Source organism: Nesoenas mayeri, assembly GCF_963082525.1.
Source record: "Nesoenas mayeri genome assembly, chromosome: 27".
Classification (NCBI taxonomy): domain Eukaryota; kingdom Metazoa; phylum Chordata; class Aves; order Columbiformes; family Columbidae; genus Nesoenas; species Nesoenas mayeri.
In genome coordinates, this window is record NC_137555.1 from 3,389,473 (window position 1) to 3,415,350 (window position 25,878).

At 53.3% G+C, this 25,878-nt stretch overlaps 1 protein-coding gene across 8 annotated transcripts; it reads left to right on the top strand.

The window, feature by feature from the left end:
* Window positions 1–74: 74 nt before the first annotated feature.
* Window positions 75–25,627, top strand: KANSL3 (KAT8 regulatory NSL complex subunit 3). 8 transcript variants are annotated; one of them, XR_013923391.1, is made up of 21 exons: window positions 75–343; window positions 2,082–2,252; window positions 2,958–3,048; window positions 3,339–3,524; window positions 3,661–3,792; window positions 4,090–4,206; window positions 4,737–4,838; window positions 4,973–5,044; window positions 5,589–5,663; window positions 6,501–6,658; window positions 7,144–7,207; window positions 7,675–7,875; window positions 8,521–8,677; window positions 12,779–12,970; window positions 14,477–14,561; window positions 15,884–16,038; window positions 16,464–16,576; window positions 17,067–17,286; window positions 18,177–18,310; window positions 21,293–21,694; window positions 22,443–22,510. XR_013923391.1 is itself a non-coding variant. In XM_080360334.1 (21 exons), exons 1-21 carry the CDS (start codon window positions 96–98, stop codon window positions 25,531–25,533), a joined length of 3,324 nt encoding a protein of 1,107 aa, XP_080216460.1. In that variant the 5' UTR covers window positions 75–95; the 3' UTR covers window positions 25,534–25,627. The 8 variants fall into 8 exon arrangements, 6 of the variants coding, with proteins under 6 accessions (XP_080216460.1, XP_080216461.1, XP_080216465.1 ...); XR_013923392.1 differs by lacking the exon at window positions 22,443–22,510 and adding an exon at window positions 20,694–20,905 and having other exon boundaries at window positions 21,293–21,348; XM_080360334.1 differs by lacking the exons at window positions 21,293–21,694; window positions 22,443–22,510 and adding exons at window positions 22,771–22,894; window positions 25,007–25,627.
* The last annotated feature ends 251 nt before the right edge of the window (window positions 25,628–25,878 follow it).

The window sequence follows — 25,878 nt, forward strand, 5'->3', positions numbered from 1 at the left end:
CAGAATCCACCCTCCGCGTTTTCCCTCCCCCCAGCCCGCCGCGCATGCGCGGAGGGGGCGTGTCCGGCGCAGGCGCGGCGGGCGGCGCTAGGGCCATGTCGCAGCGCGGGGGGGGGGATCGCGACCATCGCGACCGCGATCGCGACCGGGAGCTGCAGTGGTCGGCGCGCAGGATGGGCACGTCCCTGCTCCTGCAGCTGTCGGCCCACGAGCGGGAGCTGGACCTGGTGTGCCTGGACCACAGCTACGCCAAGCCCTGGAGCGCTCACCCCGACGCCAGCGCCGCCCGGCCCGCCCGCCTGCTGTTCCTGACCCCGCGGCGGCAGCAGCCCGGGCCCGCCCTGTGAGCGGGGAGGGGGCCTGTGGGGATGGGGTCCGGTGGGGCTGGGGGCGTCCTGTGGGGCTGGGGAGCAGGGAGGGGGTCTGTGAGTCTGTGAGGGGATTTACATGGCGCTGGGAAGGGGCCTGTGGAACAGGGCGGGTTCTGTGGGCCTGTTGGGGGGAGGGTTGTGGGGACTGGGGGTTCCTGTGGGCCTGGGGAGCGGGGAGGGGGCCTGTGGGGGTTATTTACATGGGGCTGAGAAGGGGTTTGTGGGGCCTGTGGAGCAAGGGGGGATCCTATGGGGGGTTGTGGGGATGGGGGGGTCCTATGGGCCTGGGGAGCAGGGAGGGGGCCTGTGGGGATGGGGGTCCTTTGGGGACTGGGGGTTCCTGTGGGCCTGGGGAGCAGGGAGGGGGCCTGTGGGTCTGTGGGGGTTATTTACATGGGGCTGGAAAGGGGTTTGTGGGGCCTGTGGAGCAGGGGGGGATCCTATGGGGGGTTGTGGGGATGAGGGGGTCCTATGGGTCTGGGGAGCAGGGAGGGGGCCTGTGGCGGTTATTTACATGGGGCTGGGAAGGGGCTTGTGAGGCCTGTGGAGCAGGGGGGGGATCCTATGGGGGGTTGTGGGGATGGGGGGTCCTATGGGCCTGTGGAGGGTATTTACATGGGGCTGGGAAGGGACCTATGGAACAGGGGGGATCCTGTGGGCCTGATAGGGGGGTCTTGTGGGCCTGGGGAGGAGGGCGCGTCCTATGGGCCGGTGGGGGGTATTTACATGGGGCTGGGAAGGGACCTGAGGACCAGAGGGGGTCCTGTGGGCCTGATAGGGGGGTCCTGTGGGCCTGAGGAGGAGGGCGCGTCCTATGGGCCTGTGGGGGATATTTACATGGGGCTGGGAAGGGACCTGAGGACCAGAGGGGGTCCTATGGGGGGTCGTGGGGGTGGGGGAGGTCCTATGGGCCTGGGGAGCAAGGAGAGGGCCTATGGGTCTGTGGAGGGATTCACATGGGGCTGGGAAGGGGCTTATGGGGCCTATGGAACAAAGGGATGTAATGTGGGGTCTGTTGGGGGCTTTACGTGGGGCTGGGAAGGGGCCTGTGGAATAGGGGATTCGTCCTCTCTGTGGGGCTTATATGGGGCTAGGGGGTCTTGAGGGGTCTGTAGAGCAGTGGGGAGGTGTCTTGTGGGGCTGTGGGGCCTGTTAGGGGCTTTCTGTGGGGCTGGGAAGGGGCCTGTGGGGGTGATGTGGGGCAGGGGTGGTTTTGAGGGGCCTGTGGAGCAGTGGGGGTTCTTGTGGGGCCTGTTGGAGGATTTATGTGGGGCTGAAGGGGGTCTTGATGGGTGGGGAGGGGGGATCCTATGGGGCTGATGGGCCTATGGGGCTTATGTGGAGCTGTGGAGTGTCCTGGGGGGCCTGTGGAATGGGGTGGGGGGGATTCTGAGGGGCCTCTGAGGGGAGAGTGTGGGACAGGAGGGGGTCCTGTGGGTCTGGGGGGATTATGTAGATTTGGGACGGGGCCTGAGGAACAGGACAGGAGGTCTTATGGGGGGGGTTATGTGCCGTCTGGGAGGGGTTCTGAGGGGTCTGTGGGGGTCCTGTGGGGCTGATGTGGGGGCTGCGCTCAGGTTCACAGCTCAGGGCCTTAGGCCGAGAGCGGTAATAACAAAACCCTCGGTCGTGTCGCTTGGTGGACTTTTAATTTTAACGCCCAGCAGAGCCCACGCTGCGCGATTCCCTAACCCGCCATTCCCCCGACAGCGAAGCCGATGTCCCCATCGACGTGGAGACGGTGACGCCCACGCCCGTGCCGCTGTACGACAACCAGAAGGCGCGCAGCGTGATGAATGAGTGCGAGCGGCACGTGATGTTCGCCCGCACGGACGCCGACGCTCCCCCGCCACCCGACGACTGGGAGGAACACGTCAACAGGTAGCGCGGGGAGGCCAGAGACGAGAAATTTGGGCGCTAAATAGCCATCATTGCATGGTGTGGGTTTATTTTTACTGTGGTTCGAGACACAGTGACGTTCCTGAACTGAATAATGTTCAGAACAAATGGATTTTAGTGTTCAAATTCCTCGCTGGGTGTGATGGTAGAGGCTGGATGGGCTGTTGAATCTTTCCTCTTTGTGTGCAGCTTTTGTGTTCAGAAGAGGTTGCGACAGCGAGTTGGTAAATTACACGCACATCCTCAATTCAGCGAATATCCAACGTCAAAAATTAGAAATGAGGACCTGTGTAAATTAAAACCCCTCCTTGGAATTGAGTTAAACCAGTTCATAATCTCGAGGTTATAAGGAATGGAATTTGTTTTTCTGGACAGTTCAAGAAATGTAGCGATAACCTGTGCTAAACGAGTGATTATTTTGGCCTTGTTTATTTCTTCTGTTGTTACTCTTGCTTTTCTGATGCTTGGAAATTCACCGACACACTCTGGTGACACTTACAACCTGGTGTTTTTTATTGAACTGTCCTCTAACTTAATTCCTCGGTAGCCAAACTTGCTTTGTCTGTAACCATAAGTTGATTTTTGAGGCTGCAGTCACTGCGGCCGCCCTGGGAATGGGCAGCAGCTCGCAGGACCTGAATGTGTTTGTGACAGCGACTGATGTTTCCTCTTGGCTTTTCCCACCAGGACGGGCTGGACGATGGCGCAGAACAAGCTGTTTAATAAGATTCACAAGGCGCTGCAGTCTGACCGCCTGGCTCGTTTGGCTAACGAAGGGGTAAGCTCTTTCACTCCCTGTTTCACTTCCCAGCAGAGTTGCTGCCTGGGTGGTTTTTATCAGCCCTTCCTAGCAAAGTCTGGTTCAGTTAAGATGAAAGTCCTGGCTTCTAGGTTTGTGTAGCCTTAAGAAAAAGGAACTCTGTGCTTCTTTGATGCAAGGTTTTGTCCTCCCTGTGAGGGTTTTGGTCTTTGGGCTGCCCAAACTGATACTTGCCTGTGGCTTGGGATGCCCGTGACACACTTGATTACTCCCATAATCATATTTATTTTAAATTTCCTGCTTTTTAGGCTTGCAACGAGCCCGTCCTGAGGAGGATAGCGGTGGATAAATGCGCTCGGAGGGTCCGCCAAGCTCTGGCGAGCGTCAACTGGGACACCAAACTGATCCAGTGGCTTCACACGACGTTGGTGGAAACCCTCAGTTTGCCGGTGCTGGCTGCTTACCTGGATGCTCTGCAAACGCTGAAAGGAAAGGTGATAAAAGCAGCGAATTAATTTGCTGTCGCTTAAAATGTTCTCTCATTATAAAGCTCGTTAAAGGGAACTGATGGAGTTTTTCTCTGGAGTGGCTGTGTGTGTTTTCTCAGCCCGTTCTGGCCTCTGTTTCCAGATCCCCACGCTGATCGACAGGATGCTGCTCTCCTCTACGGCCAAGACGGGGGCGGCGGGCGCCGAGGCTCTGTCGCTGCTGCTGAAGAGGCCGTGGGACCCAGCAGTGGGGGTCCTGTCCCATAATAAACCAGTAAGTACCTCTTGTAGGGAGCCAGGAGCTGGTCTCGCATCAGTTTTATTCTTCCCATCCTGCCGTCGTCTTCTTTCCATCTCTGTCTTGCTTCCTGGGCTCTCTGTGTTGTTTTAGACTTGCTCAGTGAGGGAGGTTCCTTCTGTTGGACATATTTTTCCCCCTGAATTATTCTGGGGTAGCTTTGGCTGGGGAAAATGTGATCAATAATGAGTAGGATCCCTCCTGCTTTGAGCAGCGAGGTTTTGGGCAGGGAAGTTGCTGTCCTTTTACATGTCTTTTTATTGAACTTCATAGAGCAAATTGCCCGGTTCCCCCCTCATCCTGATCGCTTCCTCCGGACCCTCCAACTCCATGTTCCCCACGTCTCGACGACACCGATTCTGGCAGTCGCAGCTTTCCTGCTTGGGAAAGGTTCGTATGGTTGGATTTGAAAGGATGGAAGAGCTGCTGAGCTTGTTTTTATAAGCCGTTGATGTATGAAAACACGTGATTCTGCAGAAAGCAGGGGCTGGCATCCGTCACCTGCAGTGTTTAGCATTTGAGATGCTGCACAGGGGATGAAGTTGCCCAAATCTGATGCATTTGGGATCTCTTGTTGACAAAAGCATCAGTTTTCAGCAGTTTAGATTGTATTGTTGCTGTTATTGAGGATTAAGTCTTCTCATAGGAAGGTGTTGGGGGAGAGAGGTCACCTTATCCTCTGCCTGGCTATGGAACTGCTCGTACAGTCCCAATGTGTTAGATACGCTGCGTGAGGTTGTTTCTGTGGGGAATTCTCTATTTCCTCTTGGTTTTAGTAGCTAGGAGTAAATCCCAGGGGAAAGAAGGTGTTGGGAAGCACAAGTTCATGTAAAAACTGTGTTCCAGTCCATACGCATCATTGTCAGGACCTGTTGTCCCCAGTGACGGATTCTTTATCGATCTTTCCTTTCAAATGGCAGGTGATTCCCATCGCCACCCACCTGCTGAACAACGGCAGCGGGGTGGGGGTGTTGCAGTGTCTGGAACACATGATCGGGGCGGTGAGGAGCAAAGTGGCTGAGGTAAGAAAGACCCACAAGCGTATCAGGGAGTCTGTGCAGCTCCCTTCAAACCACTCGCCTGTGCCACCCCAGTGCGTCGTCCCTTTGTCTGTCCCTCTTCTCCATCTGTGTGTTTTTTGGTTTTTCTCCTGTAGATTCACAGCCACTTCTCCCACAAGCCGATCATCCTGATCGGATGGAACACGGGTGCCTTGGTGGCCTGTCACGTAAGTCAGTTTTGAGTGTATATATCATGTATTGCTTTTGTGATCCAAGCATTCTGCCCGCTTTCTCTTGATTGTTTCAGAACTTGGTGTAGAATCAGAGAATTGTTTTGGTTGGAAAAGCCCTTTAAGATTGAGTCTGCCCATTCCCCCACCCCGGCACTGCCCCATGTCCTGAGAACCTCATATTGATGCGTGTCCAACCCCTCCAGGGATGGTGACTCCAGCACTGCCCTGGGCAGCCTGTTCCAATGCCCCACAGCCCTTTGGGGAAGAAATTATCCCAAATTTCCAACCTCAGCCTCCCCTGGCGTAACTTGAGGCCCTTTTCTCTTCCTATTCTGGTTCCCTTAGCCGCTCCCATCACACTTGTGCTCCAGTCCCTTCCCCAGCTCCGTTCCCTTCTCTGACCTCGCTCCAGCACCTCAAGGGCTTTCTTGTCCTGAGGGGCTGAATGATTGAAGTCACACCCCATATTTCTGTGCCTGGCAGAGCAGCTTTTGCACCCTCGATGCACTTGGATGCTGATTGTTGCTTTCCCACCCAGGTTTCGGTGCTGGAGTACGTCACCGCAGTTGTGTGCCTTGGATTCCCCCTGCTCACCGTCGATGGCCCCCGAGGGGTAAGGACCAAAGGGACACGGAACCATTTAAAGAACTGTGCTGCTTAAAAAACCTCCCTAGGTTTTTAAATCAAATTTGGCTTGGAAATCTAGTGATAATTGGAAGATTTTTTTGAGGTTTTTATTTGGAGGATGTGTGCCTGGCAGACAGGGCAGTTGGATTCTTGATGCCACGTCCTGCATTTGCTCCTCTCTGCTCTGACACTTTTGCAGCTCGTTCCTGGCGTCACCTATTCACCGTATCACTTGGCACCAGAGGTGACAACTTGGGTTGATGTAGATGAAGCCCAAATTGCTTCTTTATGAGTGTGACTGCGTTGGGAATGATTACAATTGTGCTAATTAAGTGGCTAATTCAGAGTGTGGTGGAAATCGGCGTAAAAGGCATTTGCTGGAGCTCAGTGCGGCGCTCGAGCGGAGTTTTCTCCAGGATGTAAATTCCATGCAGGGCTCACCCCAGGAAGCTTCACTGTCAGTGTTTCTTCAGCCATAGTCTGGGTTTGTGCAGTGAAAGCTTGGAAGGAGGAAAAAGCAGTGAAATAGGGTTTTCGAGGGGGAGTGCAGCTGTCTCGGCTCTTAATGAATAACAGCATGATGCACTTGAGCAGCTTTTTCAGTCTTTCTCATTAGATGTTGAAACGAACTGCACAGTTTATATTTCTGTCCTTTCCCGATGCAGTTGGCACGTACTGGGCTTGCACACAAAGTATTTTCTGCCCCTGTGGCACCTGCTTTGCCTTTTTGGAAATCCTCATCTGATTAAAACAGATGTTTGGCTCCAAAGACTCTACATCCTTGGTAAGTCCTTCCAAATTACAGTTCCTTGTGCTTTTTCAGGATGTTGATGACCCCCTCCTGGAGATGAAGACCCCCGTCCTGTTTGTAATCGGTCAGAATTCCCTCCAGTGCAACATCGAAGCCATGGAAGATTTCCGGGAGAAAATCCGAGCGGATAACAGCATGGTGGTGGTGGGAGGAGCAGACGACAACCTCAGGTAACGGGCTGCGAGATCCACACTTGCTTCCCAGAAACACCGGGCAAGATCTGAGCGTGCCACTTGCAAAAATAACCCCCAAATTTGATACTGAAACTAGACGGGAACTGCATAAAAACGCTCCAAGGTCAACTTTGTCAGTCAAAATGGAGTATGTTGGATAGAGGGTTGATTTTTCGGTGATAAATCTGCATCGTTTCTCCCAGTGTGGTGCGACACTAGAGCAAGTATTTGCTTCTTCATGCCCCTTCTGGCCCTGGAATCGTAGATTATTGAAAGCCATGCACAGAATTGGGGTGAGGGAGGCTGGAAGAACCTTGCAGGAAGCAAGAAGCTCTTAAGGTTTCAGTAAATTTCGGAGCTTTTTCTCCTGCTATACATTTGGTAGCCGCAGAAATCGTTTTACAGAATGAGCTTGTGAGTGGGAAGGTGGAAAACCAACTGCACGTTGGCTTACGTCTGGTTTTGTTTTTCTTTTTTAATAGGATAAGCAAAGCCAAAAAGAAGACAGAAGGCCTGACCCAGAGTATGGTGGACAGGTGCATCCAGGTAACCGCAGAAATCTTCCTTTTATACCTCAGACTTATTAAAAAGTCTTCTGAGACATCTTGGTGACAGGAATGGTTGGATTGAAGGTGATCAATCTCATGAGGGAGATTTTGAAGTCTCCTTTTGGGAGGAGAGACGTGAGCTTGCTGGTACTGCACCGTGAATAAAGAGCATTTTCTGAGTTCTCCAGTGCATCTACCTGGGGATGCAAGTGGTACTTTTGGGAACATTGGAGAAACCATCGTGTTTCTCCCCTGCTTGTCAGAAATCAGTGGATTATGAGCTTTAGTGGATCAGCAAGATCTCTCTGTAACATTTTTGAGTTTCTTTTTGCAGCATATTAAACATAGAGAGCCTTACTATTTGCCCCTTTGGGAATATGTCCTTTTTTTCATTTCAAGCCGTGAAGATGAGTTGTTTAGACACCTCCACACCACTTAATTACCTATTTGTTTCACCCTTCCTAGGATGAAATAGCTGATTTCTTGACCGGAGTCCTCACCCGAGCAGAGAGCCACTCGGGCTCCGATCCCCGTGACCTGGATGCGGAGAAGAAGAAGAAGCCGCGCGACTCGACCCGGAGGGATCTGTCGTTCGACTTGCCCGAAAGAACCAGCAGACCCACCTCGCCGGCAGCTAAAGTGCCCGCTTCACCCTCAGGATCTGAGGTGGGGGGATAATTTGGGTTGGGGAAGGGTGAGGGTGTGTGAGAAGATGCTTTTGTAATGCTGAGATGTGTAGTGAGAGATGTGGTTGGTGTTGGAAGAAGGTGAGAGGGTAGTGAGGGACTAATGGCTTGTGGGGAAGCAAACGGACTTTCAGAAATAGATGGACAGAAATGGAGAACAAGTCTGGGGAGCAGCTGAGGGACCTGGGGGTTCAGCTGGAGAACAGGAGCTGAGGGGAGACCTTCTGATCTCTGAACTGCCTGAAAGGAGCTTGGAGCCAGGGGGGTCGGGCTCTGCTCCCCAGGAACAAGCGCCAGGAGCAGAGGAAACGGCCTCAAGTTGCGCCAGGGGAGGTTGAGGTTGGATGTGGGAACAATTTCTTCCCCAAAGGGCTGTGGGGCATTGGAACAGGCTGCCCAGGGCAGTGCTGGAGTCACCATCCCTGGAGGGTTGGACAGACGGACATGAGGTTCTCAGGACATGGGGCAGTGCCAGGGCTGGGTTATGGGTGGACTCCATGATCTTAAAGATCTTTTCCAACCAAAATGACTCTGTGAGTCTATGTACGCTTTATTGCCTGTCTGCTGCTGCACTCAGGGTTCCACCTGCCTCTTGGGGTAAGATCTGTTCCCTCTCTTTGAGCAGGACTTATCCAGCGTCTCCAGCAGCCCCACGTCGAGCCCCAAGACGAAAATGGCTGCAGTGTCCTCCGGCCAGAAGCCCAGCCCCATGGGCACCACGCAGCTGCTCAAGCGGCAGGTGCAGAGGGCGGACACAGTCCTGACACACAAACAGGCACAAGGTAACGCCCTGGACCTTTCCCACCCTCTTCCCTCTCAGCAGCCATTTTTTTTTGGTTCTTATCTGTTTAGGTGTTTGTCTTCTGAGTCCTGTCTTGAATTCCAAGCTCCCTGTGGCAGCTTTCTCTACAGCTCCGTTCCCCGTCTTGTCATCCCAAGGCAGCAGCCTGTGGAGGGTTGAAATTAGGTTAAAAATAGGGGTTTTTTGCAGCTTTCTGGTCAAAGTGGGGTGTGTTTTCACTTGCTCTGGCTGAACAAATCACCACAGAGCCGTCCTCTGATTCTTTTTCAAGTGTGACCCCCTTGACTTATGTCTCCTGTCCTTGAAGGCTGCTTGGGAGGGAGACTAAGGATGATTTGGGATATTGAATCGGGACTAAAACAGTGGGGTTTGGGTAATTACCAAGTCATCTTCCGTCAAACACCAGTGGAAAACGTGCTCTGAATAAGAAAGCAGCCGGAATTGTGTTTTATGGGGTTTGGTTTTTTTTGTTCTGTTGGGTGCTGATTACAAACCTTACAGCGCAGCCTCAGTCTGATTGTGAATGCAGGTAGTGGTTTTATTGGTGATGATCCCCCTGGCATATACCCAGGCGATAGTTCTCAATCTTTTCTTTGCTCCAGACAGACCCAAACGGGCTCATTGTTGTCTTGTGTACCAGTGTCACCCTCCTAAGTCCTGCTTTAAGTCCACGGTAGGCTCCAGAAGGAAGCTGAAGTTTGCATCTCCCTTGATTTCTCAAACCATGGACTAAAACCTATTCCTGTGTTGTTGTAGCTGAGGGAGGATGTTTCTAGAAGGCAGGAGGAGGGTCTGTGGCGTGGGGAGTGTCGTGGCCGCCGTGTTTTTGTCTGGACCGCAGCTCCATCGTGGCTTCTGGCCAAATTTGTGGCCGTTGCCGTTCAGGGCCGTGCTGGCTGATGTCTCAAAGCTTTTTGGTGCGTGTGCTCGGTCAAACTGTGGCCGTGCCTCTCGCAGTCAAACCCAGATCTTTTCCCGATGCCTATGGGGATGGAGAGGGCTCGTGCTGTCCGGGAAATCGGGGGTGATGCGTGTTGTAGTGTCACACGTGCCATGGAGAGGACATCACTGTGTCTCCGTGTGCCCCGTGGCTGGATGAGTCGTGTCCGGATCTCCCTGCTCCGCGGTCTTTGTCCGTGGGTCGCGGTGACGTCCCTGGAGCTCCCTGTCCCCAGAGCCAGGCTGTGATACTGTAATTCTCTCTGATTCATTTCAGCTCAGTTCGCTGCTTTTCTGAAACAAAACATGCTGGTGAGGAAAGCTCTTCCTCCTGGCACCTCTTCATGTCTCTTTGGTGAGTATCTCCTCACTTCTCGCTGTCTCTCTCTCCATCTCCCTCCTTCTCTCTGTCTCTGCCTCCTTTCACCGTCTTCCTCTTCCCTTGCATTGGTTTGGGGATGTGACCCAACGTGTCCCCTGGTCCCTCTGCTTTTTGGTTTTTTGCTTTCTCATTGCTGTATTTGAAGCTAAAACTTGCGAGCCGAGAGCATTAACTTTTCCTGAGCTCTTTCCTTGCCCCGGTGGGTAAATAACTGCGCTTCGAGCTGCGTTGTCTGGCAGCAGGTTTGCTCTGAGGGACTAAAACTTTGCAGACAATACGGTGACTTTTTGTGATGAAGAGTTTAACCCTTTCCTGCGCTGGGGCTGAGAAGGGGACGTGTGTTTTGCTTGAGTGTCCCAAATACATGGAGCAGCCAAGGAGCTGTTGGTGGGAGCAGGAACAAGGGGCTGCCAAGCAACTTGGGGCAGATGGAGACACGTGGAGCAGCGCTTTTTGGCTGGAGAGAGTTGGGGAAGAGCAGAGAGGTGAGGGAGATTTGGGACAGATGGTGACACGGCGGGACAGGGATGATGTCTGGGCCAGCAGACACTTGGGGGTGAGCATTTCTTAGTCTTCTGGTCTCTCGTGTCTCGGTGTGTGCGGCGCTCTGAGCTTTAGGGATTGAGGGGCGAGATCCGCAGTGGATCTAACGATGCGTTTTGGCATCTCAAGTGGCAGTGACTGCGTGGAGCTGCGACCAGGGGAGGAAGAGAGGTTGAAATCCCAGGCTGCGGTGTTGTCACGCGAGCTGTCGGTGTCCCTTCTCCAATCGGGTGACCCCAGGGTGCTGAGAGCACTGATGTGGGTGAAAACCCCCTGTGCAGCACATGAATGCCGGTGCTTTTAACTCAATGAGGCGAGTGCTGGATGCAGAGAAGTTGCTGTATTTTGCTATGTTCTGCCTCCTAAGATGTTCTTCCTGCTTGCCCTGAACACACACGAGATATTGTCCAAAAATACACATACACAACCGTAGTGACAAACTCCTGAGGCACGTATTGGCCCGAGCTGGTTGGTTTAAAGGTTTATTTCGTTCTTGAGCCTCGTTTCAAGGTTTATTTATTTCTCGAGCCTTGTTTTGTGCCTTCCCCTGTGCGCTGAGGTCACACACGGAGCCCTGTGCCCATCCCGAGTCCTCCCACCTGGGAGGACAAACCAGAGGGAGATGTGGAGAGGCTGCCACCACCCCGGGCTGCCTTTCCATACAATCCAATTAATTAAGACCTCATTACCGCGTTGGCTCAGCCATCTGAGCAGCGAGGTAGGAAGCTGGAGGGTGTGTTTTGGGAGCGTTTGCTGTTTTTTTGGGGAGCAATTGCTGGTTTTTTGGGAGCGGGGTGCTCCTCCCCAACACACTGCCCTTGCCCCCAGGGGACCTGCGGTGGGGACACGGGGGGACGTTGGGTCACCGCTCGTCGATGCTTTGAGGGGCACCTACCGCCGCTGCCTGTGCATGTGCCGTTTCGCTGTCCTGCTTGGCTGGGGACACTTTTTTGGGGGGATGGCTTTGGTGCCCACAGTCTGTGCACGCCTGGTGAGGTCCCTCTGGACGGTGACTCAGACCGCTCATGTTTGCAGGGGGGTGGGAGCGCGGGAGCGTTGCACGAGTGTCACAAATTAATACGCTTGAGCCATGGGACGGTGAGATTGTCACTTGTCTTGGGGACCAGAGCAGCCCTGGAACGCCTTCTGACATTTAGGGATGTGGCTGCGGTTTTGTCTTGTAGCTGCAGCTCAGAGAGCATATAAATACATATATATACACACAAATACATCTTTATATCGATTTTATATAACATCTTGGCCTCTAGGCTGTTGAATACATAGTGTAGATGCCCTGGAGCATCTGCAAAGCAGGAGTTATCTCCCTCAGAAGCTCTTGTTGGTTCTGTAGCTTTGGGCAAAAGGCTTTTCCCCTTGTTGCAGGTGGTGGCGGGAGGCAGATCTGCACCCTCGTTTCAACCCAGTCCCCCAGCGTTTCCAACTGGGGCTGGATAACCCTATACCGGTGTTGGGGAGGAGCAGAGAACGGCTGCGGCAGCTCCTGACTGTGTCTTGTTCCTGGGCCACTTGTCACGGCTCCTCTGTGCTTTTTCAGCTTGCCCCAACAACCTTGTGCTTTAGGCAGGACCAAACAGATGTGGCGGGTCAAGGACGCGGCAGCAAAATGAGCTGTTGGCGCAGAAGAGGAATTTCAGCTCGTGGTTTTTCTCCCCTAGAACCCAGAAGCGTGGGGTGCGCGGGGGCTTGGCTTTGCTGCAGCAGCTTCTGTGCTCTCGGCTGCTTCATTCGACGCCTCTAAAACCCCTGCACTCCCGTCTAGCGCACGGAGAGCCGCTGTGACGTGCCAAACAACAGCCGTGCAAACACCTTTACCGGTGCGTTGGAGGAGCAGGTGAGCCGAGCTTTAATCCCGCACCGGCTGCGAGTCTGCACCCTCAGCTGGAAATTAGGAATACCGGAGAGGTCTGATGCCAGGATTGATCGTTGAGATGAAAAGTGGAGATGTGGTATCACTGTAAACATCTGGTTTTCTTCGCTTGGTGTGTGAGTAGTTTAAGCTCAGTCCTGACTTTAAGACGGCAGCGTAGGGCACGTGGATGGCAAAAAGGAGGAGCGTGGGTCCCTGGTGCATGGGCAAGACTGGCATGGAGGGAGCTGTGAGCTGTGCATGGGCATGCGTGTCCCCTCCGCACCTCGGAGCAGCACCAACCCCGAGGGAGCCGGGGTTTTCAAAAAAGCTCCTTCTGTGTCCCCTAGTTCCAGTCTCCTCAGAGCACTCGGACGGGGCTGAGAAAGATGAGGTGCGTGCGCAGCTGAAGAGGCAGCAGACCCCCAGCCCGACCCAGTGCACCAAACCCTCCAAACGAGCCAAAATCAAGGTGACCATTGTCTCTCACGGAGACGCCGCGGGCGTGGGGACCGGAGCAGCCCTCACCACCCAGGCCGAAAGTGAGTTGCGATTGCGTAGCTGCTTTTTAACCCGTAACAAAACCGGGGTGGTGGCTGAGCCCAGACCCACTCTGGGGCATGGGGAGGGAGCTGTGATTTTTATTATTTTGATTATTTTTAAACGATTTTTGGAGGAGTTAGCTGCAGAAAGCAGACGGAGGCTCAAGGTGCGACTTGGGCTGACAACACGTCGGAGCTTGGCAGGAGCCTCTGTTTTCCGCAGCAGTTGGGATCGTGCACTCCGAGCAACAGACCGCGAGGCCGATTTTGACTGTTCCGCCTTCCGCCGAGGTGCCGGGATGCAGGAGTAGGTTGTGTGCACCTCCGGTTCTGCTGCACAAAGCTCTCACCTGGAACATGCTCCTGCTTTGGGGTCGACAATGAAGTTGTGGAAGACTTTGGTCTGTTCAGACGTCACGAATCGGCCGAGCGCCCCGCTTTGATTTTACCCTTCGGGGCTGAAGCCTCACACAATACACACTTAATACACGTATAAATAAACTCCAGCTCCTCTCCCCACTCTGCGGATGGGAAAACGAGTGTTGCGGATGTTCCTGTGGCCCAAAAAGAGGTGATGTGCGCCGTCTCCATCCCCTTGACCCTCTGCAAGGAGGCCAGAAGCTTTGGCTGCTGTCACCCTTGTACCTGAAGGATGTTGCGTTGTCACCACTGCTGGCATTTGCAAGAGCAGAGCCCTAGAAATGTAAAAGCAGTCACTTGTAATTAGTGTTTGCTCCATTCAGTGCAGGACTGAAAGGTCAACGTCTCCATTCTGGTGGGAAATCTGAGGTTTTCAAAGCTCAGAAATAATTATTCTCCTTTGGAAGCATCTCTCGGTTAATTTAACAGTTGTTTTGAACTGCGAAAATGAACTAATAAATACACTTCTTTTTTAAGGTTTATCTTCTGGCAGCTTTGACGTTCTCTACTTTCCAAAATGTTTTTATTTTTAATTTTGCAAACTCTACTTCTTTTCACAGAAAGGAAATGAATTGCAGAAGCAAACACGAACCAATCCAAGAACTCCCTTGTACCGGGTGTGAGCAGGAGGAACGCACGAGACAAACCCACTTGTATCCCAAAACGCCGCAATAAACCAATATTTTCGCTCCTCGCATCCATGTGTATTTTGTAAAATGTCTCTAGAAAACGCTGATAAAATTGATCCGTAGCGACCAGCCGGATCTAAAATATAATAATTGCTTGAGGCGACTGATCTGTGATGGACCAGAAGGGGACTAGTGGAGAGAAATGTGCGTTTGGTGACAAGGGGCTGAGATTTCACTGCTAACAGGTTGATTTTAAGCTGATTCCTTCAATCCTGTGTGTCCGAACCCTTCCACAACGGCAACTTTCTGGTTTTTATTCTCAATTCTGCCCTGTGTTTTTATGGCCGCAGCGGGATTTTCCTTCCGAAGATGCTTTACAAGCAGCGTGGTGGTCGTACGAGAGAGAGGGGGAATGCTACAGGAGGAGAAACAGTGAGATGTCTTCTTTCTTTTGCAGTTGTCGCTGGAAAGCCGGTCCCCATGGCCGTGAGCCAGTCCGTATCGGGCGCGAAGGAGCTGTCGGGGCTGCTCGCCACCCCCAAGTGAGTGCGATTTTGCTTGATTTATGAAATCTTAGGGTTTTTTGGCAGGCTGCACCACAACAGGGTGATTTCCACCTGTGCAGCTTTCTGGTATCTTGCTCATGACTGTAATTCTTTGAAGCACAGGAGACTTTTAGGCTCCTGAGAACGATTTGCCAACCAGCAGGTGAGTCTGAGAATGGCTGAAATGGGCACAAGTAAAAGGTGTTGTGGCTGTCGGGCTGTATTTCTAGATGGTTTCCCAAATTTCAGTTGGTTTATCTCTGTCTTTTGATGAGTGTGGTGTCTTTGCTAGAAGTTCAGCGTTGTGTCTAATCCTTCCCTTCTTTCCTTTGAACAGTCAAGCATTTTTCTGTCTAAAAATAGGGCAAAGAAGCCTCCATATTTCATAAAGTTGGGTTTTCTGTTGAAGAATGAATCTGGTGTAGATATCTCACGTGGCTGTTTTCCCTTTTAATTCAAACTAAGCTTTGGAGAAGCAAACTGTGATCTGGAAGGGGAGAGGAAGAAGAGCTGTTCTCCAATAGAAATGAGGTTTTAAATGGGGAGTGTGTCACTGAAAGGTGGATTGCTACCTAGATAGGTGCGCACAGCTAATAAGATCACTTCCAATTTGGATATAATGTGGATTTTGCCATAGAAGCCAGTCGTGGTTTAACCCCGGCTGGCAGCTGAGCCCCACGTAGCCACTCACTCACTCACCCCTGTTGAGATGGGGGAGAGAATTGCAAAAGTGAGAAAACTTGTGGGTTGAGATAAGGAGGGATTAGTAGGTAAAGCAAAAGCCACACACAAGCAAAGCAAAAAAGGAATTAATTCCATCCTTTGCGTCGCAGGTGGGTGTTCATAGCCAGGAAAACAGTGACTTGGGAAGAGAAACATCATCACTCCAAATATCCCCACACTTGCTTTTTTTCCCCCAAAATACCGAGCGTGACAACATATGGTCTGGAATATCCTTTTACCCGGTTTGGCCCGGTGTCCTGGCTGTGCCCCCTCCCTGAAAACTCCTTGACTTGGTACAAACATCACCTAGCAACAACCAAAACATCAGCCTATTATCACCACAATTCTCATTCCAAACCCAAAACATCAGCTACTAGGAAGGAAATTAACTCCGTCCCAGCCGAAAACTGGACGGTGCTCCCTGTTCTACCCGCTGCGGTGGGAATGGGGGAACATCTTGCTTTGGATTTTCGTAGCTCATCCTATCTTCCATCATCCCGTTTTCCAGGAGTGCAATCGACAGCCTGTTATCAAAACCACCTCACCTTGCCCTGTGCGGTTTATTGCTAACTGGAGTCTCCCGTTTGCTTTTTCAGGCTGAGTTCGGCCGCAGAAACCTCCTCCTCGAGTCCCGCTCCGTCTGCCGCCGTCCCCAGCAGCACGACGCCCGGCGCCTTCCATGCCCTGCAGAGCAGGCTGGTGGCCAGCGGCACCCACTGTGTGCAGGCCCAGCCGGCCAGCGCCCTCCAAGGTACCCCCGCCACTCTCCACGGCCCTCTTGTGCGCGTAAAAGCTCCAAAATCACTTGGTTGATCCTTTTTCTTGCATTCCCTGCTCTGGGTTTGGCCCAGGCGGCGTTTGCTGTCGCAAAGACCCAGTGGGATGCGGTCAAATGAGGTTGAAGATGCAGTAGGTGATCTGTTAATGATGTCGTTTCTATATAATGATGCCTTGAGACACCAACGCCGACCTCTCGCCTCCTGGGTTTCGCAGCAAACCCTGTTTGTGGCTGCAGCAGTGAAATGTTGCACTGTGTGTGCAGAGGAGCTGGGAGGATCCCCAGGCTGCGGGGAGGCTGCTCTTTGAAAAAGCCCAGTTTTACAGACACCCCCACCAGTGGAATTTCATACTGGTGATTTCTCCAAGCCTGATTTCTTTATTCTTTCCTTTTTTTAGGAGCGGCATCTGCCAGCAGCCTCCTGCAAGGGCTGAGCTTCAGCCTGCAGGACATCGGGACCAAGTCCTCGGCCCTTCCGGCTGGCGCGGCTGCGGCCGGGTCGCCCGTGCAGGTAACGCGGAGGAGACGGGGGATGTCGGGTGTGAAATGCAGCTGAAACGATGCGGCTAAAGGGGCTAAAGGTTCTCGTGGGTGGGCTGAGGTCTGGGAAACAGGGCTGTGGGAAGCTGGTTCCAGGTGGCCACCTGGAAAATGGGAGTTGGAGAATGGACTGGGAGCATCAGCAATCTTTCTCCTCCTTGTTCTGTGTTCTCCCAGGAAACACTTCCCATCCCTTCGGTTTGAGGCGCCTTCATTCAGAACTGGTGGCTTTGTTAGAAAGAGAGTCACAGTTTCTCCCTGTTGCGCTTTCAAGTTGAAATGAATTATGTGCAGACTGGAAGCAACAAATTTGCTTCCCTTTAGGCCTGTTTGTGGCCACCAGAATGAACTATGGAAGCTCTGATTTCTAAAAACCTCTATTTTCTGTGGGAGGAATGGGCTGTGCCATCCCGGCATCCCCTTTCCCTCCAGTTACTTAGTGCTTCTGCTTCTCCTTCCAGACCTCAGCTGTGAAGACGCCCACGCCCATCCAGACCCTGAGCGCCATCACCACGGGCACCGGCACGATTGTCCGCACCATCCCAGTTGCCACCTCTTTGTCTCTGGGAGCCTCGGCCAGCGGGAAGCCCACGGCCATTCACCAGCTGCTGACGAACGGGGGACTGGCCAAGCTGGCCAGCAGTCTGCCTGGCCTGGCCCAGATCTCCAACCAGGCGGCAGGTGAGCGACGAGGGGGACAGGAATGTGATCCAGGTTCCTGGAGCACCCCAAAAACAGTGTTTCCAAAGCTTATAGAATCATTTTGGTTGGAAAAGACACTCAAGATCATCAAGTCCACCCATAACCCACCCCTGGCACTGCCTCATGTCCTGAGAACCTCATGTCTGTCTGTCCAACCCTCCGGGGATGGTGACTCCAGCACTGCCCTGGGCAGCCTGTTCCAATGCCCCACAGCCCTTTGGGGAAGAAATTGTTCCTAAATCCAACCTCAACCTCCCCTGGCGCAACTTGAGGCCGTTTCCTCTGCTCCTGGCGCTTGTTCCTGGGGAGCAGAGCCCGACCCCCCTGGCTCCAAGCTCCTTTCAGGCAGTTCAGAGATCAGAAGGTCTCCCCTCAGCTCCTGTTCTCCAGCTGAACCCCCCAGGTCCCTCAGCCGCTCCCATCACCCTTGTGCTCCAGCCCCTCACCAGCTCCGTTCCCTTCTCTCCACTCGCTCCAGCACCTCAAGATCTTTCTTGGTGTGAGGGGCCCAGAACTACCCCCAGGATTCAAGGTTTTTCCTCCCCAGGTCCCAGCACAGGGACAGTCGCTGCCCTGGGCCTGCTGGCCACACAGTGCTGGTACCAGCCAGGATGCTGGTGGCCTCTTGGCCACCTGGGCACACGCTGGCTCATGTTCAGCCGCTGTCACCAACACCCTCAGGTCCTTTTCCACTGAGCAGGTTTCCAGCTGCTCTTCCCAATCCTTTGCTGTTTGAGCTGTAGCTATGGGCAGCCGATTTCTGAGCACCCTCCTTTAACAGGAAGAGGCTTCTGGTGCAGCTCCCGGTTGGTGAGTGCGACCTCCGCAGCCCTCGTGTCTCAGGGATGTCTCGCTCGTGTGTTTTCTAGGCTTGAAGGCCCCGACGACCATCACTGTGACGCTGCGTGGGCAGCCCAGCCGTGTCACCACACTGAGCCAGGCGGCCATGGGGACCGTCCAGCCCCAGCCGGAGGAACAGCCGATGCAGACGCAGGCACCGCAGGTAATTTTTGGCATCATCTCTATAGAAAAAGTATCCACTGCTGCTCCTCTGAGCTTTTTCCAACTATTGCGGATATAGCTGTCGTAGGAAAAGCGTTCTTGGTCATGTCTTGGGTGTGATGAGCTTTGTTGCTTTGTGCTGGTTAAGACGACCCGGGTCATCTTTGTGTCTGTTAGTGTCAGGGTGGGTTCTACTCGATCTCACACCAGTACCGCACCAAGGGAACCTCTGGCTCAGCTTGGAAAGCTGATACCAGCATGGGAGTTGTTCCTGAAGCTCCGGCATTTCTTGGCAGTAACAGGATTTGGTGGGAGGAGTGTCTGCCTCTGCTCTTTCTGACTGCCGTGCTGTTCAAACCAATTTTACGAAGGGCTGAGCGTGTGCTCTGAGCTCATATCTGTTCGATACAGGTCTCCTTTTGGAGGTGGATCACTGACAGTAGGAAAAACTCTTATATTTGGACTCTCAACACGTGCCAGGTGCTGTCTCGCGGATCCTGGCTGCCTTCCTGCATTAGTCTTGCTGCCGTTGGGTTGAAGGGATGAGATCCAAGTGGAAAAGGGTTTATTTTGTTGTGAACGTAGTGTGTTTGGGTACTGTAACATCGACCTCTCAGCCCCGTGCCCTGGAGGCAGGGGTGAATTTACTGCAGGTGTATCCTTGGGCTCTGTCCTAAACCGCTGTCGATTTTGAGCTGGATTAATAAACATGAGGGTGGCAAGGTTGGCTGGTCAGCGGTGGCTGCGATGTGTCATCAGCAAGGGTGACCCAAGCTCAGGTGGCTTCCCTGTGGTCCCAGCTCTGAGCTGTATGACACTCACATCTCTCCTGTAGATGTTTTCCTGGATGTAGGTGCCTGTGCTCGTCTTCCTGGGGATGAAGGAGGCAGGAAAAAGGCAGCTGGTTGCTCGAGCATGTGCTGAGCGGTACAACTGTCCAACAGGTGCTGGCTGCAGTGATTCGAGGCATTTTCAGGGAGAAAATAGTTCAAAGAACAAGTCAACAGGCTCCCATAATTACAAACACTGCAGCTTGGGCAGTTGGATGAGCGTGGAGCATCCAGTGGGGATCAAACTCCAGATCCCAATGGGGATTAACAAACTGGCGCTGAAATCACTCCAGATTGGCAGGGTTTGTGTTTTCTTTTCCTCTTGCACCTAATTTTCCTACTTTCGATAGCACTACCGCAGGCCCCGGCCAGGTGAGCTGGCTCAGGAGAGGCAGAGAAATCTCTCCGTAGCAGATGAAGCTCTGGGGTTTAGTTCCTGTTGCTGGGCTGGCTCAAGTTTTGAGTAGCATTGTGGAGGTAGGAAACACACTTCTGCCCCTTGCTGCTCTCTGCAGAGGCTGTTTGATGTGGTGTGAAGCCCTGAGATATATTTAGGGATACATTCTCCTAAAGGTGAGGCCTTTGGATGATTAAGTTGGTTAAGGATGAACAGCAGGATCGCTAAACCCTTAATTTACGCCTTAGAGCTTCCCTGTTGCCGATAGTTTCCACGCAGTCGTGGTTTGCTGCTGGTTGAAGCTCAGATTTGAGAACACCCACGTCCTTCCTCCCGTGACTTATCTGTGTTTCTTGCAGTCACTTGACTCTACAACAGAGCCCGTAAGCATTGGCAGAGCCGAGCTTAAGGCCGGCTTAGGTAGAGCTTAAAAACACAGTGCAGATCCCACCTATGCAGCGGGTGAGTAGCTTTGTAACTCTGAAATTCTTGGAGTCAGTTTTTGTGCTCTTCAAAAGCTGTTTAATAAACCAGCAGAACTCACGTGCTTCCCTTTGCGTCCCTCGTTACCTCCAAAGGTCCCTAAACCTGCAGCAGAACAATAATTCCGCAGTGTAATGAAACTTTTTGCAGCTCCACGCTGGAATTAATGAATCTGTTTATTATTTTTAAGGCGATGGAGCTGTGACTTTGACCCATAACGCTGAGCTTTTGTCTTCAAGGTCGGGCTTAATTGCGTGGCTTCGAGAGTTGCTTCAAAAGCAAACCGAAAGCTGTGTTTTTACAGGAAACGGAGTGAGCCGCGTGTTTTTGTAACTAATTATAGCCCGCGACGTCAGCTCGTGTGTACCTCGGATTACGTAATCTAACCTTCCTGTAAACGAGCAAAATGACAAAAGGCTTTGGGGATAATGCTCTTAGGGCTTAAACTCGCGTGTTTTCAGCAGCAGCCGGAACTGCTGTTGGTCGGGTTCCCTTTGAAATTCCGGCTGATGGTTCTGCTGGGCCTGTAGGGAAGCGTGAAACCCACGCAGCGTCTGTGTACTGTAATTTAATGTAATTTATTTGTTGCATAAACTCTGGGGGTTGGAGCAATGCCTGTAGCAGATGCAATTTGAGTGGGTAACTCTTTTCCTCCCCTCGCCGGCATTAAACAGGAGGCGGAAAACTTGAGGAATCTCCCTGGGGACTTTGCAAATACTTTCTGTGAATAGCGGAGCGAGAAGCAGCAAGAGTGTTTGAGTGGCTTTAAAGTGAAAATACAAGCAAGTTTCCGCTTCTCTTTTCAATAAACTGCTCCACGGTGGTTTGAAAGTTGCTTTGGGTGAGGATCCATCTCCGACTCCAGCCCAGAGCCAGCAAGCCACAAGTAAACACCTTTATTTTCCTAAAGCTTAACCCTTTACACTCCCAGAGGGCTTAAATATTAATTATAGTTAACGGAGCAACATCAAATTGCTGCGCAAGGTGTGGAAAAGCAGGTAGAGGAGCTCAGACTTAAGGAAAGGGAGTAAATTGGCTCAGAAGTGGGACCGAAGAGGTGGGTGTCTGGTTTATAGCTGGAAAAGTTGCTTTGGGGCATGAATTACGTCAGTCAGGGCTGTGAGGCTGTCGTGGTTTAACCTCAGCCCCACGCAGCCACTCGCTCACTCCCCCAAAATGGGAAGGGTAGAGAATCGCAAAAGTGACAGTAGTTATGGGTCGAGATAAAGGCAATTTAGTAAGTGAAGTATTGATTAACTGCTTCCCGTTGGAGGGAGGTGTTCAGTCATTCCAGGAAAACATACATATATACATAACATATATATGGAGCATGACATCATGGTCTGGAATATCCCTTTGGTCACTTGCGGTCAGCTGCATCCCCTCCCAGCTCCTTGTGCACCTGGCGCAGCTGAGAAGCTGAGAAGTCCTCGCCTGCCTTAGCAACACCCAAAACATCGCTGTATTATCAACATCATTCTCATTCCAAATCAAAAACACGGCACCGCAGCAGCTACAGCGAGGAAAACTAACTCTGTCCCAGTTGAAACCAGGACCAAGCGCTCCTGGGCGAGCGCGATGACCTCTCCGCAATTTCACATCCCTGGACAGAGCGCAGGCAAGTGAAGCTGCCCCAGATCCATTAGAAGAAGCCCTGAAATGGGTGAATTTCCAGGTATTTTGGTGCTGCCATCCTGGTGTGGTTTAACCCGGTGGGCAGCTCAGCACCATGCGCTACCCTTCGCTTCCCATGGGGATGGGCGGAGAATCAGGGAAAGAAAGGGGTAAACTTCATGGGTTATGACACAGAGAGTTTAATAGAATAGGAAGGGAAAATAATAATACTAAAAATAATAACAAAAATAAAGAATATATAAAAGCAGTGATGCACAGTGCAATTAATCACCTGTCGACCAATACCCAGCCAGTTCCTGAGCAGTTGGGTGTTCACCAACCAGTTCCCCCAGTTTATATATTCAATGAAATACCCCTTGGGCCAGTTTGGGCCAGTTAATCACAGAGTTATTTTGGTGGAAAAGACATTTAAAATCACTCAGTCCTCCTCGTGCACCCCCAGCTGGAAAGTCCTCAACTTGGTACAAACATCGCTCGGTAATGACCAAACCATCAGCCTATTAGCAACATGATTCTCGTTCCAAATCCCATTTTCAGCACTAAACCAGCTACTGGGGAGAAAATTAACCCCATCCCAACCCAAACTCTGCCTTAGGGTACACATCCCAGCTCCCCAGTTTTCCCAGTGTTGGACACTGGTGCCGTGTAACCAGCTGGTTCTGATTAGAAGGGCTTGTACGTCTTGGTTAAGCACAAGGGCAGCTCGTCTGCCGCGGAGGACGAGTGTCCCAGTTTACACTGGGCTTTCATTGGTGCTACTGGTACTATTGTCTCGCTCTTGCAAGCAGGTTTGCACGATGTACAAATCACCCTTGAGCTCTGGGCTGTCGTTTCATTATTGTTGCGGAGGAAACGAGCGGAACGGATTTTCCCGACGGCCGCAGATGGGGACGGCGCCATCCCCGTCCCTCCACAAAAAAGCCGACGAGTCGTGCCGCTCTCAACACCCTCGCGCTTTAAAATACAGATCTCTGCGGATTTTCTCCCTGTGTTTTTGGTACTGACCAGCGCTCAGCGAGGTTTGGAGCAGCAGGGAGAGGCGCTGTGATTTTTTCTCCAGGCGAGCGCCAGCGCGGCTCCGTTTCCAGCAGCTCTCCGTTACTTTAACCCTTCCAGGCTCCGGACGGTGCGGTTGGGAACCTGCCGGCCCCGGCTCCGACGGATCTCGGCAGAGCCCATGCCGGCGCAGAGACGGCTCCCGCCGACCCCCCGGCGCGTCCGACCGCCGCAGCACCCTTAGGTGAGGCGCACGGCGGTGGCGGGCGCGGGGACCGGAGCTGCCGGTGACATCTGCGCGGTCACTCCGGGGAACGGCTGCCTCAATCCTGCTTATTTTTAAGCCCATCTTTTATTTTTGATCCCCCGTGGTTTCTTTGCGCGAGGAGTTTCGGCTCCGCGCAGCTGATGTGTTAAACTCGAGCCCAAACCCGGGATTATCTGCACTTCATATTTAGTGTCCCCTGATGTTCTCCAAGCACGCTGCCCACGTTTATTTTCTTTACCCTGGGGAGCACAAACCCATCCAATTACAGCTAAACAAATATTGCAGAGACTACCCAGCCAGTTTTATTTAAAAACATAAAGCAGTGATGTGCTCCATTGCATCCCCAAAGGCTCCGGTACCCAACAGCCCGCTGCCCGTCGAGCCGGTGGTTTTATTGCTCTCAATCCAGCCGATTTCCAGGCAAGCACCGTGGTGCGCAGGGAGCTGGCCCTTGGCCACACTGTGGGGATGAAGATCAGTGGGGCTGTCCCGGTTTCCCAAAAATCAAACAAAGCAGCTCCGCAGCGTCTGTGTCTTCTCGCACCGTCAGGTTTCCTCGCAGGCACTAAACCCAGCCAACCCGTCATTGCAGACCCTCGAAATCTGCGTTTCCCCCCCCAGGACTCGCCCAGGAGGCGCACAAGCTTTGGTTGAAGTCATCCGCTGTGTGTTTGTTCTCGTTCCTTCTGTTATTTGTTATAGGAGGTTCGGTTCGGCTTTGCATCCCGTGGGGGTTTGCGCCGGAGCAGCAGGATGAGCTGGGGGGTCAGCAGAAATCATTTTCCAGCATTTTGTTTTGGTGGAGTGGTCGTTACCGGTGTATTAACAGCATCAAGGTGTCTCCGCGTCGCTGCCCTTCCATCCTCCCCGATCCCCGGGATGGGGTCGGTGGTTGGACGCTCGGTTGTCAGCTCGCGGCTGTTCGTGTCGGAGAGATCCGTGCTGCACTGGTGGTGCGATGTCACCCCGATGAGTGCTTTGATGTCCCTGTGTGGCGGGACACGATGCGTCCCAGGGATGGAGCAGGTTGCAGCGTTGGGCGACCTGTGCTGCTCCCGCTTGGGGTGTCTCTGGCCAGAGTTGTTTGATCCACCTGTGCGTTTCCAGGCTTCGTCCCATCCCGTGAGCGCATCTGAACCCAGCGCTGAGACCTCAGTGAATTCCCTCTCCCTCTTGGTGCTCTCTGGGCTGTGGCTGCTGCAGGCTGACTCGGATGGGGTAACCACTGCGATACAACCTTAGAGCTCTTCATTTCACAAAACCTCGAGATTTTTAGTACAATGAGGATCTGAGCATCCCCAGCGCTGCTGGTGGGATGGAGCTGGAGATGCTGGAGATGAGCAGGAGCTTGAGCCGGGCCCAGAGAGCAACGTGAGCTCGGTGCGGTTGGGGCAGGTTGCATGGGGTGAGATAAAGAATCTGGTGAGGGGCTGGAGCACAAGTGTGATGGAGCGGCTGAGGGACCTGGGGGTTCAGCTGGAGAACAGGAGCTGAGGGGAGACCTTCTGATCTCTGAACTGCCCGAAAGGAGCTTGGAGCCAGGGGAGTCGGGCTCTGCTCCCCAGGAACAAGCGCCAGGAGCAGAGGAAACGGCCTCAGGTTGCGCCAGGGGAGGTTGAGGTTGGATGTGGGAACAATTTCTTCTCCAAAGGGCTGTGGAGCATTGGAACAGGCTGCCCAGGGCAGTGCTGGAGTCACCATCCCCGGAGGGTTGGACAAACGGACATGAGGTTCTCAGGACATGGGGCAGTGCCGGGGGTGGGTTATGGGTGCACTTGATGGTCTTTCCCAACCAAAACGATCCTGTGATTCTATAAGATGCAGCACGCTTGGCTCAGGCAGATCTATCACGTCTTGTCCCACCAGGAGGGGACTTTTTGTGGTAGGAGACCAGCCCCGGAATGAAGAGCGGGGGCTCTGAGCGGTGCTGACGCTGCCTGAGTTTGGCTGTTGTGTTTTCCTTACCCAGGACGGGACAGGGTTTGTTTTGGGGTCCTGCTCCGCAGGGTCAGTGCAATGGGACAGCTGCTACCCTGGGGTGGCCAGCGTGTCCCCATGTCACCAACCACGCTGTCCCCTTCCCCGCAGTGACCGCCAGCAGCCCCATGAAGACGCTCTACGTCATGTCGGACGCCAAGCTGTCTGCGCTCACCAAGTCTGCGATGGGCGAGGTCCCGCTCAAACTGCCGGCCATCCAGCCTTCCTCCTCCTCCTCCTCCTGCTCTCCCACCGGCGCCGTCACCTTGGCCAGCGCTGCCAGCAGCCTGCTGCACTCCAAGGTGGGACCTGTCCTTCAAACCACTTCCAAAACCGTCATCCTGACCTCTGCGTTGGCCACGGTGAAGGGCGACGGGCCCCTGGGACACATTGGGGACAAGCTCAGCCTGAGCAAGAGCGTCCCGGCCCTCGGCCACGCTCTGGGGACGGCGGAGCCGCTGGGGAGGGTCCTGCCCGCGGGGGACGAGGGGAGCGGCGGCCACAGCAGAGAAGCTCTGGCCAGCAGACACTTGCTGCCGCAGGCGGTGCTGCCGGGGGGAGCCGGCACCGCGCTCATAGCGCTGGGTGGCTCCTCCGTCATCGCCGCGGCGGGAACCGCGCTGGGCCAGAAGCCGTAGGGACCCCCCGGGACCCCCTTTGCTTTGGGGAGACGGAGCTCGGCTGTGGGGTGGGAGAGGAGCAGCCCCGTGTGGGGCTGGAGCGAACCAGGGCGTGTTTTTCTGGTTTTGTTGCTGTTTAATAAAACTTTGTCATTCTTTACCAACTTTCATTGCACGCATCCCTTCCAAAAGCAGTTGCAGCGCAGCTGTTGTCAAGGGATGATTTCCCAAGGAACAAGCGCCAGGAGCAGAGGAAACGGCCTCAAGTTGCACCAGGGGAGGTTGAGGTTGGATGTGGGGAACAATTTCTTCCCCAAAGGGCTGTGGGGCATCGGAACAGGCTGCCCAGGGCAGTGCTGGAGT